General features: G+C 37.9%; 1 protein-coding gene across 1 annotated transcript in view; it reads left to right on the forward strand.

The window, feature by feature from the left end:
- ano10b (anoctamin 10b) overlaps positions 1 to 17,323 on the forward strand; it is a 57,182-nt gene that overhangs the window by 29,110 nt on the left and 10,749 nt on the right. The window contains exons 9-15 of the mRNA XM_062035876.1: positions 4,093 to 4,275; positions 4,410 to 4,465; positions 6,326 to 6,400; positions 10,176 to 10,340; positions 12,974 to 13,165; positions 13,247 to 13,384; positions 13,451 to 13,567. Of these exons, the coding sequence (XP_061891860.1) occupies positions 4,093 to 4,275; positions 4,410 to 4,465; positions 6,326 to 6,400; positions 10,176 to 10,340; positions 12,974 to 13,165; positions 13,247 to 13,384; positions 13,451 to 13,567 (926 nt within the window). The remainder of the gene's footprint in view (positions 1 to 4,092; positions 4,276 to 4,409; positions 4,466 to 6,325; positions 6,401 to 10,175; positions 10,341 to 12,973; positions 13,166 to 13,246; positions 13,385 to 13,450; positions 13,568 to 17,323) is intronic.

Raw genomic sequence — 17,323 nt, forward strand, 5'->3', positions numbered from 1 at the left:
ACAAAAGTCCAATAACAAAACACCACTCGGGTTCAGATCCGGGCGGCCATTCTTCCCAATCACACCTCTCCAGGTTTCACTGTCGTTGCCAACATGAGCGTTGAAGTCACCTAGTAGGACAAGGGAATCACCCGGGGGAGCACTTTCCAGTACTCCCTCGAGTGTTTCCAAAAAGAGTGGGTACTCTGAACTGCCGTTTGGTGCGTAAGCACAAACAACAGTCAGGACCCGTCCCCCCCACCCGAAGGCGGAGGGAGGCTACCCTCTAGTCCACCGGGTTGAACTCCAACGTGCAGGCTCTGAGCCGGGGGGCAACAAGAATTGCTACCCCAGCTCGTCGCCTCTCACTGCGAGAGGCGACTTCATTACATTTGACAAGGTAAACTGTGTGTCAAAAGTAAGATTACTAAGTAATTACGTACTAATACCTAAGTGGACCCCGGGCCCGACCGTTGTGGAAAAATTGGGCTCCGAGGTCAAAAAGGTTAAGAGCCCTTGGTTTAGATCAGAGGTGTCAAAGTCGTTTTCATTGAGGGCCACATCGCAGTTATGTTTGGCCCCAGAGGGCCGCCTCTAACAGTGAATACTATTATAACACATTATTATGCATTTTATTCGTTAGATTTTTTTTAAACTAAAATGTCAACAAAATATTGTAAGATGCAATAATTTCACCTCAAAATTTAGTGTATATTACTGTAAATGGAAAAACAGTAATGCTGTTTTTATGGTTAAAAAAAGGCAGCTTAGTTGCCAGAATTTTACTGTAAAATTTGCATTTGTTTTTTTACTGTAAATAAAAAAAAACCTGCAATTTTACAGTAACATTTTGGCACCTGAGCTGACAGTTTGTCTGTTGTTTTGTTTTGTTTTTACCACAAATCAAAAACTGTAGATTTTTCGGTGTATTACTGTAAATGCCAAAATGGCGCCACAGTTCTTTACAGTAAAAAAAAGTACAGGTTTTTTTTTTTAATTTAGAGAAAAATGCTGTAAAAACCACAGTAAATTTACCAATTTTACCATAAAATCTATTGTTACTTTTACATTGTACAGTTTGATGGATAACTTGCTTTGAAATCATTATTATTAGAATTTATTTCTATTTAAAAAATTGTTTGAATGTTTGATAATATATTTATGCATAATTATACAATATTTAAGTTAACATAATTTGCGATTACATGGGTGTACATAATTTTTTTTTTCTCCCAAAAGAAAAAGAAAGAATACATTTAGTAAGAAAAGTTACAGAACTTTATTGATACATATTATTCCCAGGCTTTCGAGGGCCACATCTGGCCTTGAGTTTGACACCTGTGTTTTAGAGCATGTGGAGACATTGTTAAAAAAATAAGATAAAGTGATATATTTATTTCTGTTTTATCTTCCAGTGCTGGCCACAAACTACATACTAAAAAATGTTGAGTTAAAAAAATAACCCAATTTCAACTCTACTACTGGTTCAGAAAAGGACAAACCCCTTATTTGAGTTATTTTAACTCAACATTTTGGGTACATTTTTGCAATCCAACATTTGCGTTGAATTATTTAACCAAAAAGTTGAGTTATGATAACTTAATGTTCGGTTATTCCCAACCAAACTATTGGGTTGAAATATTTAACCCAAACATGAGTTATGCTAACTCAATGTTGGGTGATTGTAAATAATGTTAATGAGATTAATCCATAATACAATTCCCTTCAAGAAAAAAGTAACTTTTTAATAAAAAAAAAAAAAGAAGCCTTTTACCCAAAAATGCCTTGTATTTGTATATATACACTACCGTTCAAAAGTTTGGGGTCACCCAAACAATTTTGTGGAATAGCCTTCATTTCTAAGAACAAGAATAGACTGTCGAGTTTCAGATGAAAGTTCTCTTTTTCTGGCCATTTTGAGCGTTTAATTGACCCCACAAATGTGATGCTCCAGAAACTCAATCTGCTCAAAGGAAGGTCAGTTTTGTAGCTTCTGTAACGAGTTAAACTGTTTTCAGATGTGTGAACATGATTGCACAAGGGTTTTCTAATAATCAATTAGCCTTCTGAGCCAATGAGCAAACACATTGTACCATTAGAACACTGGAGTGATAGTTGCTGGAAATGGGCCTCTATACACCTATGTAGATATTGCACCAAAAACCAGACATTTGCAGCTAGAATAGTCATTTACCACATTAGCAATGTATAGAGTGTATTTCTTTAAAGTTAAGACTAATTTAAAGTTATCTTCATTGAAAAGTACAGTGCTTTTCCTTCAAAAATAAGGACATTTCAATGTGACCCCAAACTTTTGAACGGTAGTGTGTATATATATATATATATATATATATATATATATATATATATATATATATATATATATATATATATATATATATATATATATATATATATATATATATATATATATATATATATATATATATATATATATATATATATACACGTGTGTGTGTGTATGTATATACTGTATATATATATATATGTGTGTGTGTATATATATATATATGTATGTATATGCGTGTGTGTGTGTGTGTGTGTGTGTGTGTATGTATATATATACACACACATCTATATATATATATATACACACACACACACACATATATATATATATATATATATATATATATATATATATATATATATATATATATATATATATATATATATATATATATATATATATATATATATATATATATATATATATAAAAATATATATATATATGTGTATATTAGAGATGTCCGATTATATCGGCCTGCCGATATTATCGGCCGATAAATGCTTTAAAATGTAATATCGGAAATTATCGGTATTGGTTTTTTTTATTATCGGTATCGGGTTTTTTGTTTTGTTTTTTGTTTTTTTTATTAAATCAACATAAAAAACACAAGATACACTTAAAATTAGTGCACCAACCCAAAAAAACCTCCCTCCCCCATTCACACTCATTCACACAAAAGGGTTGTTTCTTTCTGTTATTAATATTCTGGTTTCTACATTATATATCAATATATATCGATACAGTCTGCAAGGGATACAGTCCGTAAGCACACATGATTGTGCGTGCTGCTGGTCCACTAATAGTACTAACCTTTAACAGTTAATTTTACTCATTTTCATTAATTACTAGTTTCTATGTAACTGTTTTTATATTGTCTTACTTTCTTTTTTATTCAAGAAAATGTTTTTAATTTATTTATCTTATTTTATTTTATTAATTAAAAAAAAAAGGACCTTATCTTCACCATACCTGGTTGTCCAAATTAGGCATAATAATGTGTTAATTCCACGACTGTATATATCGGTATCGGTTGATATCGGTATCGGTAATTAAGAGTTGGACAATATCGGAATATCGGATATCGGCAAAAAAGCCATTATCGGACATCCCTAGTGTATATATGTATATATATACACATATATATACACATATATATACACATATATAATAATTGTACCCCCCCCAAAAAAAAAAATTACGAGAAAAACAACCCAAAAACGGTTCATAATTTAGAAAACCCAGAAATGTAGTTAAAATAATACCCTTATAACCCAAAAAATGGATTGCTCTTCATTAAAATAACACCAAAAATTAACCCAACACTAGCAACTCATAAATTGGGTTATCAAAATAACCCAGCATTTTTTTGTGTATGTTTGACAAATAAACTACCTGTTGTCATTTCATCAGCATTGCAGTTCAGATTCAGCTATTACAGCATTCACACACAATTCCTCCAGAAATGGTCATATTTAGTTAATGTCATTGCTCAGCACAATCCAAGAACAAAACAATGGATGAGCTATTATCAAGCTACTGTATACAGATAAATGCAAATATCGGGCTAAGAAGTCAAAGAAGGCATTTTGTGGTGCATTAAACCAAGTGTTATTTTATTCCCTCTGCATTTCTTTCGTCAGTATTTGCTTGCAAGTTGAGCAGTTCACCAAAATACTTCTTCAAGAGTTTTTAAAGTGCGTTCAAAACAGGAAACAGCTGCCAACCGACCACATTTCAGAAAATGCATGACGTCAGCTGTAACCAACTTTTCACTGTAACCAACTTTTGTGGCCGCCTGCAGGCCTGGTGGTCCTCGGCATGCTGTGCTTCTACTGGGCAGAGGACCAGGTGCAGCAGCTCCACCTGGGTTGGGACTCGCTGGTGTCCCAGACCTTGCTTTATATGCCCTCTGTGCTCCACATCCTTTACACAAATGTGCTGGCCACGTTTTACAAAACAGTAGCAGCGTCTCTGACTGAATTTGGTGAGTGAGAAAACCACTCGATGTGGGGGATGGAAGTTTAAGACGTAGAGTATACAACATGACAATCCCAATCTCAACTGGTCTTAGTTTTTTGAAGAACAGGGAGTCATCCATTCTTCTTGTTTGCTTTTCAGAGAACCACAGAGAAGAGTCTGCCTTCCAGAACCATCTAACAGCCAAAGTCTTGGTGGTGAGCTTCTTCTTCTTCTTCTTCTTCTTCCTCTTCATCTCTTATTTCCCCCTATTTTCCAGGAAATGTTCCTCATCTACAAAACCCAAAACCAGTGCAGTTGGCACGTTGTGTAATTCGTAAATAAAAACAGAATGCAATGATTTGCAAATCCTTTTTAACCTACTGTATATTCAACTGAATAGACTGCAAAGACAATATATTTAATGTTCAAACCGAGAAACAACATTTTTTTTTTGCAATTAATCATTAACTTAGAATTTAATGGCAGCAACACATTGCAAACAAGTTGGCACAGGGGCATTTTTACCACTGTGTTACATGGCCTTTCCTTTTAACAACACTCAGTAAACATTTGGGACCAATTTTTGAAGCTTTTCAGGTGGAATTCTTTCCCATTCTTGCTTGATGTACAGCTTAAGTTGTTCAACAGTCCGGGGGTCTCTGTTGTGGTATTTTAGGCTTCATTATGCACCACACATTTTCAATGGGAGACAGGTCTGGACTACAGGCAGGCCAGTCTAGTACCTGCACTCTTTTACTATGAAGCCACGCTGTTGTAACACGTGGCTTGGTATTGTCCTGCTGAAATAAGCAGGGGCGTCCATGATAACGTTGCTTGGATGGCAACATATGTTGCTCCAAAACCTGTATGTACCTTTCAGCATTAATGGTGCCTTCACAGATGTGTAAGTTACCCATGTCTTGGGCACTAATACACCCCCATACCATCACACATGCTGGCAGAACACTTTTCCACTTTGCATCAGTCCATCTTGGATGAGCTCAGGCCCAGCAATGCCGGCGGCGTTTCTGGGTGTTGTTGATAAATGGCTTTTGCTTTGCATAGGAGAGTTTTAACTTGCACTTACAGATGAAGGGACAAACTGTAGTTACTGACAGTGGTTTTCTGAAGTGTTTCTGAGCCCATGTGGTGATATCCTTTACACATTGACGTTGTGTCCTTGGGCAGGACACTTCACCCTTGCCCCCGGTGCCGCTCACACCGGTGAATGAATGATGAATGAATGATAGGTGGTGGTCGGAGGGGCCGTAGGCGCAAATTGGCAGCCACGCTTCCGTCAGTCTACCCCAGGGCAGCTGTGGCTACGAAAGTAGCTTACCCCCACCAGGTGTGAATGAATGATGGGTTTTTAACATGTAAAGCGACTTTGAGTACTTAGAAAAGCGCTATATAAATCCCAGGTATTATTATTATTATTATGTCGCTTTTTGATGCAGTACCGCCTGAGGGATTGAAAGTCCATAATATTATCACTTATGTGCAGTGATTTCTCCAGATTCTCTGAATCTTTTCAAGATATTACGGACCGTAGATGGTGAAATCCCTAAATTCCTTGCAATAGCTGGTTGAGAAATGTTGTTCTTAAACTGTTGGACAATTTGCTCACGCATTTGTTCACAAAGTGGTGACCCTCGCCCCATCCTTGTTTGTGAATGACTGAGCATTTATACCCAATCATGTCACCCACCTGTTCCCAATTAGCCTGTTCACCTGTGGGGTGTTCCAAATAAGTGTTTGATGAGCTTTCCTCAAATTTCTCAGTCCTTTTTGCCACTTGTGCCAGCTTTTTTGAAACATGTTGCAGGCATCAAATTCCAAATGATCTAATATTTGCAAAAAAATACCAAAGTTTTCCAGTTCGAACGTTAAGTATCTTGTCTTTGCAGTCTATTCAATTGAATATAGGTTGAAAAGGATTTGCAAATCATTGTATTTTGCTTTTATTTACCATTTACACAACGTGCCAACTTCACTGGTTTTGGGTTTTGTATTTTCCGATTCAAATGTTTTCCATGACTCATAATTTTTGTGTCTCCCTCTCTCACTCTCCCCAGTTCACGTTCTTCAACTACTTTGCAGTTCTCTTCCACATTGCATTTGTCAAGCAAGATGTTCCTTTGCTCCGCAAGGTATGAACACGACGACACGCTTCATTAGATACACAATCTAATGGGTTCCAATACAACAGTTGTGTTGTCATGTTTAAAAAAAAAAAAAGTTTCGATGCAAGCATATTATTCTTCATCACTGAATCAATCGATGAATGCCAATCAATAATGCACACCACCCAGTTAAGTAACTGGAGATGCTGATGCAGCTGCAATCGCCTTCTTCCTATTGATCTTCAAACATAGAACCACGGGAGTGTTCCTTTCTTAACAAATCTTCTCTTGTTGACAAGGTGAGTTGAGTTTATGCTGACATGTTTTGTATTGTTCAGACCCGCCCACCTCCCATTTGCTCAGCTTTGGGAAGGCATTGGCGGTGTAGTCTCGCCTAACTCAAAGTGGCATATAAAAAGCAAACAAGTCTTCAATGATCATTTTTGTTAAGATTGCGTGACATAGACGATATAGGATAGAAATGTTATCAATTTGGCATACACTATGGCTTTTAATTCTAACGTGTCGTCACAGAAGTGGCTAAATAGGTCCTTCCACAGTGCTGGGCCGCTCATCTAAGTAACTAATCCTCACCTGCATGATGGAATATAAACTAGAGATGTCCGATAATGGCTTTTTTGCCGATATTCCAATATTGTCCAACTATTAATTACCGATTCCGATATCAACCGATACCGATATATACAGTCGTGGAATGAACACATTATTATGCCTCATTTGGTGATTTAACCCCCAATTCCTAGTCGATACTACTATGAATACATCTATATTTTTTGGCATCACAACATCTTCTTTCGTTTAAAAAAAAAATAATATTATGTTTATAAACTCAGGAAATATGTCCCTGGACACATGAGGACTTTGAATATGACCAATGTATGATCATGTAAAGAGTTGGTATCAGATAGATACCCAAATTTGTGGTATCATCCACAACTAATGTAAAGCATCCAAACAGCAGAAGAATAGGTGATTATTACATTTTAACAGAAGTGTAGATGGAATATGTTAAAAGAGAAAGTAAGCAGATATTAACAGTAAATGAACAAGTATATTAATAATTCATTTTCTACCACTTGTCCTTAATAATTTTGACAAAATAATAGAATGGAAAATGACACAATATGTTACTGCATATGTCAGCAGCTAAATTAGGAGAATTTGTTTGTTTACTTACTACTAAAATACAAGTTGTCTTGTATGTTCACTATTTTATTGAAGGACAAACTTGCAATAAGAAACAGATGTCTAATGTACCGGTACCAAAATATTGGTATCGGGACAACACTACCCTCCATAAACACAATTCAAAGAAAACAATAACATCTTCAATACAATATTGTCATTTGTAAAAAAACAAAAACAACAACAGTAATAATAGAAGAAAAAATCAACATTTTATATGTCTGAAAAGGAGCAGGAAGAAGCAAAAGCTTATAATGTCCTGCCCTGTCACTGAGATATAATAATCTGATTCTTGGTCAACAATACAATACAATACATCATCACCTGATACATTACAATATGCAGTATATTATTATAAGGTTCATGTCATATGTGATTATATCCACATATGCTCACTTTCTGCTATTTTGCTCATTGTTTTGTATATTTATATATTTTATGTGTGTGTTCTTTTAATCTCTGTCATTCATTTCCAATTTTACATTCATTTGTCCTTTCTTATTTTCAGTGTTAGGGAAAAAGGTGTTACTGAGGCCATTACTTTTGCTAGTAATCGAAATAATTGCTTTTACGTAGGTTACAACGCCTTTACTGATGCGTTTGATGTATAGCGGCACCTTACTTTTCCATGCAGGAAGTGACATTTTACAGCCAGCACCACACTAAAATAAACCTGATATCAAATAGGAAGAGGAAACATCACACAGCAAACAACACACACCATGTAGTACACACACATACTCCTCCTACTACTACGAGGGAATAATGAACAATAAATGAAAGAAGTTACAAGCTTGCAATCTTACATACGATACCCCATTTGTGGACAAGGAGACTACAGGAGTGCAGGACTAATAGACTAAAAAACTCCTTTGTCCCACACGCCATCAGACTGTACAACTCCTCTCTGGGGGGGAGGGGGGGGGGGTACTAGGATGACAGGGGATGCAAAACAATAACAGTGTAATACTTTTTCATAACATGGTCACTACTGCCTAGTTTCTCTTGTTATATTCTTATTTTACTGTTAAATTTGTATTCTCATTGTTGCTTTTTATTTTTATTCTATTGTAATATTTTTCTATTTTGTTTCCATTTATACCCCCATTATTTACTTTTTACTTTTTAAATTCGATCTCAATTTTGTACACTGCTGCTGGAATTAAAATTTTCCTGAGGGAACTCTCCTGAAGGAATCAATAAAGTACTATCTATCTACCTGACGTCACTTGGCAACAGGCACCGCCTATTATAGGCACATACGCACACTCTGCTCTCATGAAGCATCTCTCAACTGCAAATGGCAATTTTTTTTTAACACATTATTACTTTCCCTATTAATTACATGAGTACATTTCGTTAGCAATTCAATACATGTTTTGGGAAAGTCATGAGTAAGTATAATTAAATACTTTTTTAAGTTAATTAATTAAAACTTTTGATTTCCAAACAACAGGAATTTGGTTTTGTTCAAGTTTAGAGATGATTCATTTTGTCAAACTGACATTTAAATGTATTAATGTATTGTGATTTTACTAGGTCCGCCCCAGAGCAAAAAATATTTTGTCGTCAAAAAATATCGGATACGTTGCACATGCCGTTGATAAATAAAGACTATATTGATATAAAGCAGTGGTTTTTAACCTGGGTTCGATCGAACCCTAGGGGTTCGGTGAGTCGGGCTCAGGGGTTCGGCGGAGGTCAAAACACACCCGACTCATCGTGTAAATACAAACTTCTCCCTATCGGCGTATTACCGATACGGCAACAGCAGAAGTCAGACTGATTTGCAGGTGTGTAATTTGTTGTGAGTTTATGCACTGTGTTGGTTTTGTTCTTTGAACAAGGGGATGTTCATGCACGGTTCATTTTGTGCACCAGTAAAAAAACATGGTAACACTTTAGTACGGGGAACTTATTCACCATTAATTAGTTGCTTATTAACATGCAAATTAGTAACATATTGGCTCTTAACTAGTCATTATTAAGTACTTATTAATGCCTTATTCGTCATGGCCTTATTATAACCCTGACCCTAACCTTAACCAAATAACTCTAAATTAAGTATTTATTACTTATATGTTCCCCTAGTGTCCAAATAAGTCTAAATGAAGTCTTTGTTACTTAGAATATGTTCCCCATACTAAAGTGTTGCCAAAAACATATAACTTTGTCTTGAATTTGAAAAAAAACCATTTTATTTTTCACTAAAGAAGGGTTCGGTGAATGCGCATATGAAACTGGTGGGGTTCGGTACCACCAACAAGGTTAAGAACCACTGATATAAACACTATATTGACCCCTGTGAAACACCACAGGTAATATAAAAATAATCTGACTAGTGTTGACCTATTTGTACAAAGTGTTGCCACCACTCTGACATTTCTTTTCCATGTTCCTTATCACTATCTCATGGCTAATTGTAAAGCGGAAATGATGCAATACGTTATTTTGTATACGTCCACAGCCAAAGAAGGAGCAGAGCTCTAACCTATTTTGAAATGATTCTATTATTAATCCTATACCAAAATAAATTGTGATGTTAACGATAATATGGATATCATATTGCTGATGCCTTATTCCCGTCTGTTTTCAGCGTCTGGCCTCGTTGCTGATCGTGAGCCAGCTGGTGAACCAGCTGACAGAGGTGGTAGTACCATTCCTGGTGGACCGCTTTGTTAGCGCCCCCCATAGGACGGAGAGTGAGGATGACCCGCAGGAGGACAAATTTAGAAACCAAATCACGCTGCCAGTTTTCCCTGTGAGTGAACATGATCGGCGTCGATGTCAATATATACTTTTTACACATTAATTGCAGCAGTCTCACAGCTGAACCACAATTCTTGTTCATCGAGATACTAAAAATGTATTTTCAAAAAAGGATTTACTTTTTTTTTTTTTTGTTGAAATACGTTTTTACATTTTTAAAAAGACGTTTTAGGCCATCTCCTTGCAACCAGAAGGAAATTAGACTTAGACCAACTTTATTGATCCACAAGGGAAATTGTTCCACTCAGTAGCTCAGTTACAAAGGATGGAAAGGGTAAGGATGGAAAGGATCGTGCACACAAGAGCACAAAAAGAGGGTGAAAACAAAAGGCATAAAGTAAAAATGTACCATAGTAGCAATATAAAATATAACATATATGTCATATTTACATATTATATATACAGTATATAGTATATACTGATATACTATATTAATATATTATATTTAAAGATGTCCGATAATATCAGACTGCCGATATTATCGGCCGCTAAATGCTTTAAAATGTAATATCGTAAATTATCGGTATCGGTTTCAAAAAGTAAAATTTATGACTTTTTAAAACGCCGCTGTGTACACGGATGTAGGGAGAAGTACAGAGCGCCAATAAACCTTAAAGTGAAGTGAATTATATTTATATAGTGATTTTCTCTAGTGACTCAAAGCGCTTTACATTGTGAAACCCAATATCTAAGTTACATTTAAACCAGTGTGGGTGGCACTGAGAGCAGGTGGGTAAAGTGTCTTGCCCAAGGACACAACGGCAGTGACTGGGATGGCGGAAGCGGGGATTAAACCTGCAACCCTCAAGTTGCTGGCACGGCCGCTCTACCAACCGAGCTATACCGCCCCGAAAGGCACTGCCTTTGCGTGCCGGCCCAGTCACATAATATCTACGGCTTTTCACACACACAAGTGAATGCAATGCATACTTGCTCAACAGCCATACAGGTCATGCTGAGGGTGACCGTATAAACAACTTTAACACTATTACAAATATGCGCCACACTGTGAACCCACACCAAACAACAATGACGAACAGATTTCGGGAGAACATCCGCACCGTAACACAACATAAACACAACAGAAGAAATACCCAGAACCCCTTGCAGCACTAAATCTTCCGGGACGCTACAATATACCCCCCCCCCCTCACTTCAAACCCCGCACCCCCAACCCTGCCCACCTCAACCTCCTCATGTTTTGAGGCATGTGAAAGAAAATAATGCACTTTGTGACTTCAATAATAAATATGGCAGTGCCATGTTGGCATTTTTTTCCATAACTTGAGTTGATTTATTTTGGAAAACCTTGTTACATTTTTTAATGCATCCAGCGGGGCATCACAACAAAATTAGGCATACTATTGTGTAGAGATGAATATCGGAAATTATCGGTATCGTTTTTTTTATTATCGATATCGTTTTTTTTAAATTGTTTTCTTTTTATTTAATTTTTTTTAATTAAATCAACATAAAAAACACAACATACACTTAAAATTAGTGCACCAACCCAAAAAACCTCCCTACCCCATTCACACTCATTCACACAAAAGGGTTGTTTCTTTCTGTTATTAATATTCTGGTTCCTACATTATATATCAATATATATCAATACAGTCTGCAAGGGATACAATCCGTAAGCACACATGATTGTGTGTGCTGCTGGTCCACTAATAGTACTAACCAACAGTTAATTTTACTCATTTTTATTAATTACTAGTTTCTATGTAACTGTTTTTATATTGTTTTACTTTCTTTTTTATTCAAAAAAATGTTTTTAATTTATTTATCTTATTTTATTTTTTTTTATTTTTTTAAAAACGAACCTTATCTTCACCGTACCTGGTTGTCCAAATTAGGCATAATGTGTTAAAAGTTTTTAATTTATTTATCTTATTTTATTGAATTTTTTTTTTAAAAAAGGACCTTATCTTCACCATACCTGGTTGTCCAAATTAGGCATAATAATGTGTTAATTCCACAACTGTATATATCGGTTGATATTGGTATCGGTAATTAAGAGTTGGACAATATTGGAATATCGGCAAAAAAGCCATTATCGGACCTCCCTAATAATGTGTTAATTCCACGACTGTATATATCGGTATCGGTTGATATCGGAATCGGTAATTAAGAGTTAGAAAATATCGGAATATCGGATATCGGCAAAAAAGCCATTATCTGACATCTCTAATTATATTATAGTATTATATAATATATACAATATATAACAAATCCCAATTACCATGTACAATATTACAGTATATGTAACAGCTGCAGCCAAAAAAAGGCAGCATAAAATAAAGAGTAGATCCAACAGAAAATATACATTATAAACAAAGAGAAGTAGCTAAAATAGAAGCAGTTTTAGAAACTTTTCTAACATTTAACATTTTCTAAAAAATTTTTTATTACATTTATTATACCAAATACACTTCGAGAATCGCGTTGAATCGAGAATGGATTCTGAAACAAATAGTCGCCCCAGGAATGGGAATCTGATCAAATTGTTAGGTGCCCAAAATGTGTACACAACATACTATCGCACAGCCACACTAGCTGGCATGCGACACACTGAACACCAATAAATATGACAACAAAGGACATCTTTGTGTTCCCCCACAGGGTTTATTTGCAGAATACATTGAGCTGCTGGTGCAATTTGGCTATTTGAGTCTGTTCTCTTGCGTCTACCCTCTGACGGCCGTGCTGCTGCTCATCAACAACGCGACAGAGATCCGCACCGACGCCTACAAGATCTGCAAACTCTTCCGCAAGCCTTTCTCCGCCCCCGCGGCCAACATGGGTGTGTGGCAGGTCAGCGGCGAGCGCCGACACGCAAACGTGTCTGATTGTCACGCTCCAACAACTCCTATCTGTGTCTCGTCTTTTTGCCAGATCGCCTTTGAGATCCTGAGTTTCATGGCGGTGGTGTCAAACTGCTGGCTGCTGACGCTCTCGCCACTGTCACTAAAGATGCAAGTGGAGGGCGAGATGAGCAGCACCAACATCGTGCTGATGGCCGTGCTGGCCGAGGTAGGATTATTGCTGAAAGACGCCAGGTGTGAAAGTTGTGCTGATGTCTCTTCACCCGCTCGGCAGCACCTTCTCATCCTCATCAAGCTGATGATGGCAGCCGTCATCCCGGACGAGCCAGGATGGATCAGAACAAAGAGAGCCCACATGGAGTACACTTCCATGCAGGCTCTCAGGCAGCAGGTCAGCACTTTCACTTCCCATCTGGACAACGACACTGACTGTATCGTGCATTATTTCACATTTAATCTAAGGGTCTCGTGGGATAGGAGAAGGGAAAAAAAACAACATTTGAAAAAAATGGATCCGATTTTGACAGAAACCATCTTAAAGGCCTACTGAAACCCACTACTACCGACCACGCAGTCTGATAGTTTATATAACAATGATGAAATCTTAACATTGCAACACATGCCAATACGGCCGGGTTAACTTATAAAGTGCAATTTTAAATTTCCCGCTAAACTTCCGGTTGAAAACGTCTATGTATGATGACGTATGCGCGTGACGTCAATCGTTGAAACGGAAGTATTCGGTCGCCATTGAATCCAATACAAAAAGCTCTGTTTTCATCTCAAAATTCCACAGTATTCTGGACATCTGTGTTGGTGAATCTTTTGCAATTTGTTTAATGAACAATGAAGACTGCAAAAAAGAAAGTTGTAGGTGGGATCGGTGTATTAGCGGCTGGCTGCAGCAACACAAACAGGAGGACTTTGAGGTGGATAGCAGATGTGCTATTCGACGCTAGCCGCCGACCGCATCGGTGATCGGGTGAAGTCCTTCGTCGCACCGTCGATCGCTGGAACGCAGGTGAGCACGGGTGTTGATGAGCAGATGAGGGCTGGCTGGCGTAGGTGGATCGCTAATGTTTTTAGCATAGCTCTGTGAGGTCCCGTTGCTAAGTTAGCTTCAATGGCGTCGTTAGCAACAGCATTGTTAAGCTTCGCCAGGCTGGAAAGCATTAACCGTGTATTTACATGTCCATGGTTTAATAGTATTGTTGATTTTCTGTCTATCCTTCCAGTCAGGGGCTTATATCTTTTGTTTCTATATGCAGTTAAGCCCGATGCTATCACGTTAGCTCCGTAGCTAAAGTGCTTCGCCGATGTATTGTTGTGGATATTAAAGTCACTGTGAATGTCCATTTCGCGTTCTCGACTCTCATTGTCAAGAGGATATAGTATCCGAGGTGGTTTAAAATACAAATCCATGATCCACAATAGAAAAAGGAGAAAGTGTGGAATCCAATGAGCCAGCTTGTACCTAAGTTACGGTCAGAGCGAAAAAAGATGCGTCCTGCACTGCACTCTAGTCCTTCACTCTCACGTTCCTCATCCACAAATCTTTCATCCTGGCTCAAATTAATAGGGTAATTGTCGCTTTCTCGGTTCGAATCGCTCTCGCTGCTGGTGTAAACAATGGGGAAATGTGGGGAGCCTTTCAACTTGCGACGTCACGCTACTTCCGGTACAGGCAAGGCTTTTTTTTATCAGCGACCAAAAGTTGCGAACTTTATCATCAATGTTCTCTACTTAATCCTTTCAGCAAAAATATGGCAATATCGCGAAATGATCAAGTATGACACATAGAATGGATCTGCTATCCCCGTTTAAATAAAAAAAATTCATTTCAGTAGGCCTTTAAAACAAACACGCCTTTCAGTAGTCGTCCCTCATTGAGCTAATCAGACACTTACAATGAAACTACACTAGCACCTGAATTTACCACTTCATTTGGTTCTGTGATGGAGCTCTTAACTCCAAACACTTGTACCTCAAATCAACATCTCCCAATACAATTAATTGTAGGGATGTCCGATAATATCGGACTGCCGATATTATCGGCCGATAAATGCTTTAAAATGTAATATCGGAAATTATCGGTATCGGTTTCAAAAAGTAAAACTTATGACTTTTTAAAACGCCGCTGTGTACACGGACGTAGGGAGAAGTACAGAGCGCCAATAAACTTTAAAGGCACTGCATTTGCGTGCCGGCCCAGTCACATAATATTTACGGCTTTTCACACACACAAGTGAATGCAAAGCATACTTGATCAACAGCCATACAGGTCACACTGAGGGTAGACATATAAACAACTTTAACACTTTTACAAATATGCGCCACACTGTGAACCCACACCAAACAAGAATGACAATCAATCAATCAATCAATCAATGTTTATTTATATAGCCCTAAATCACAAGTGTCTCAAAGGGCTGCACAAGCCACAACAGCATCCTCGGTACAGAGCCCACATAAGGGCAAGGAAAAACTCACCCCATTGGGACGTCGATGTGAATGACTATGAGAAACCTTGGAGAGGACCGCATATGTAGGTAACCCCCCCACCTCCTCTAGGGGAGACCGAAAGCAATGGATGTCGAGTGGATCTGACATAATATTGTGAAAGACAAACACATTTCGGGAGAACATCCGCACCGTAACACAACTAAACACAACAGAAAAAATACCCAGAACCCCTTGCAGCACTAACTCTTCCGGGACGCTACAATATACACCCCCCCCCAGACCTCAACCCCGCCCACCTCAACCTCCTCATGCTCTCTCAGGGAGAGCATGTCCCAAATTCCAAGCTGCTGTTTTGAGGCATGTTAAAAAAAAAATAATGCACTTTGTGACTTCAATAATAAATATGGCAGTGCCATGTTGGCATTTTTTTTCCATAACTTGAGTTGATTTATTTTGGAAAACCTTGTTACATTGTTTAATGCATCCAGCGGGGAATCACAACAAAATTAGGCATAATAATGTGTTAATTCCACGACTGTATATATCGGTATCGGTTGATATCGGTATCGGTAATTAAGAGTTGGACAATATCGAAATATCGGCCAAAAAGCCATTATCGGACATCTCTAATTAATTGACATCAATTTAATTGGTGTTCACCCCCCAAAACAGCACCATTCTAATATAGATAGATAGATAGATAGTACTTTATTGATTCCTTCAGGAGAGTTCCCTCAGGAAAATTAAAATTCCAGCAGCAGTATACAGAATTGAGATCGAATTTAAAAAAGTAAATAATGGGGGTATAAATGGAAACAAAATAGAAAAATATTACAGTAGAATAAAAACAAAAAGCATCAATGAGAATACAAATATAACAGTAAAATAAGAATATTACAAGAGAAACTAGGCCAGGAGTCACCAACGTGGTGCCCGCGGGCACCAGGTCGCCCGTAAGGACCAGATGAGTCGCCCGCTGGCCTGTTCTAAAAATAGCAGCACTTATCAGTGAGCTGCCTCTATTTTTTAAATTGTATTTATTTACTAGTGTGAAAGTCCTAACTGTCGTGCGGGTTCTCAGGACCATCCAGGGAAGACATTGTCGTGAGACGGTTTAGACTTCTTTATTATTTCAATTAGTCTTTTGCGTGCTTTTCAGCAGCTGCCTTTTTTCCTCACGTGAGCACATGCATGGTTTCCTCCCGTCCGCCGTCTGCTTTTCAGCAGCACGTCGCCGTCGTTTGCGTGGTAGCAGAGGATGGTTTCCTCCCGTCCGCCGTCTTTCTCCGTCTCCTCCCTTGATGTTCACGTCTCTCGCCCTTTTATACGGTCCGAGAGGGTGATTGCACTGTCCACAGCTGCGTGCTCCACGCACCTTATGCTGATTGCGGCGTCGCTCCCAGCGCGCCCCACCTTGCCGCTCGATCGTCCACGCCGCCATCTTGGAGCGGGCGCCGTCAGTCCGCCGGCCCCGCCTCCCCACAACTAGCAAGCTGGTCTCGCTTTGCTCGACATTTTTAATTCTAAGAGAGACAAAACTCAAATAGAATTTGAAAATCCAAGAAAATATTTAAAGACTTGGTCTTCACTTGTTTAAATAAATAAAAACAATTTTTTACTTTGCTTCTTATAACTTTCAGAAAGACAATTTTAGAGAAAAAAATACAACCTTAAAAATGATTTT

The sequence above is a fragment of the Entelurus aequoreus genome, linkage group LG24 (genome assembly GCF_033978785.1).
Source record: "Entelurus aequoreus isolate RoL-2023_Sb linkage group LG24, RoL_Eaeq_v1.1, whole genome shotgun sequence".
Classification (NCBI taxonomy): Eukaryota; Metazoa; Chordata; class Actinopteri; order Syngnathiformes; family Syngnathidae; genus Entelurus; species Entelurus aequoreus.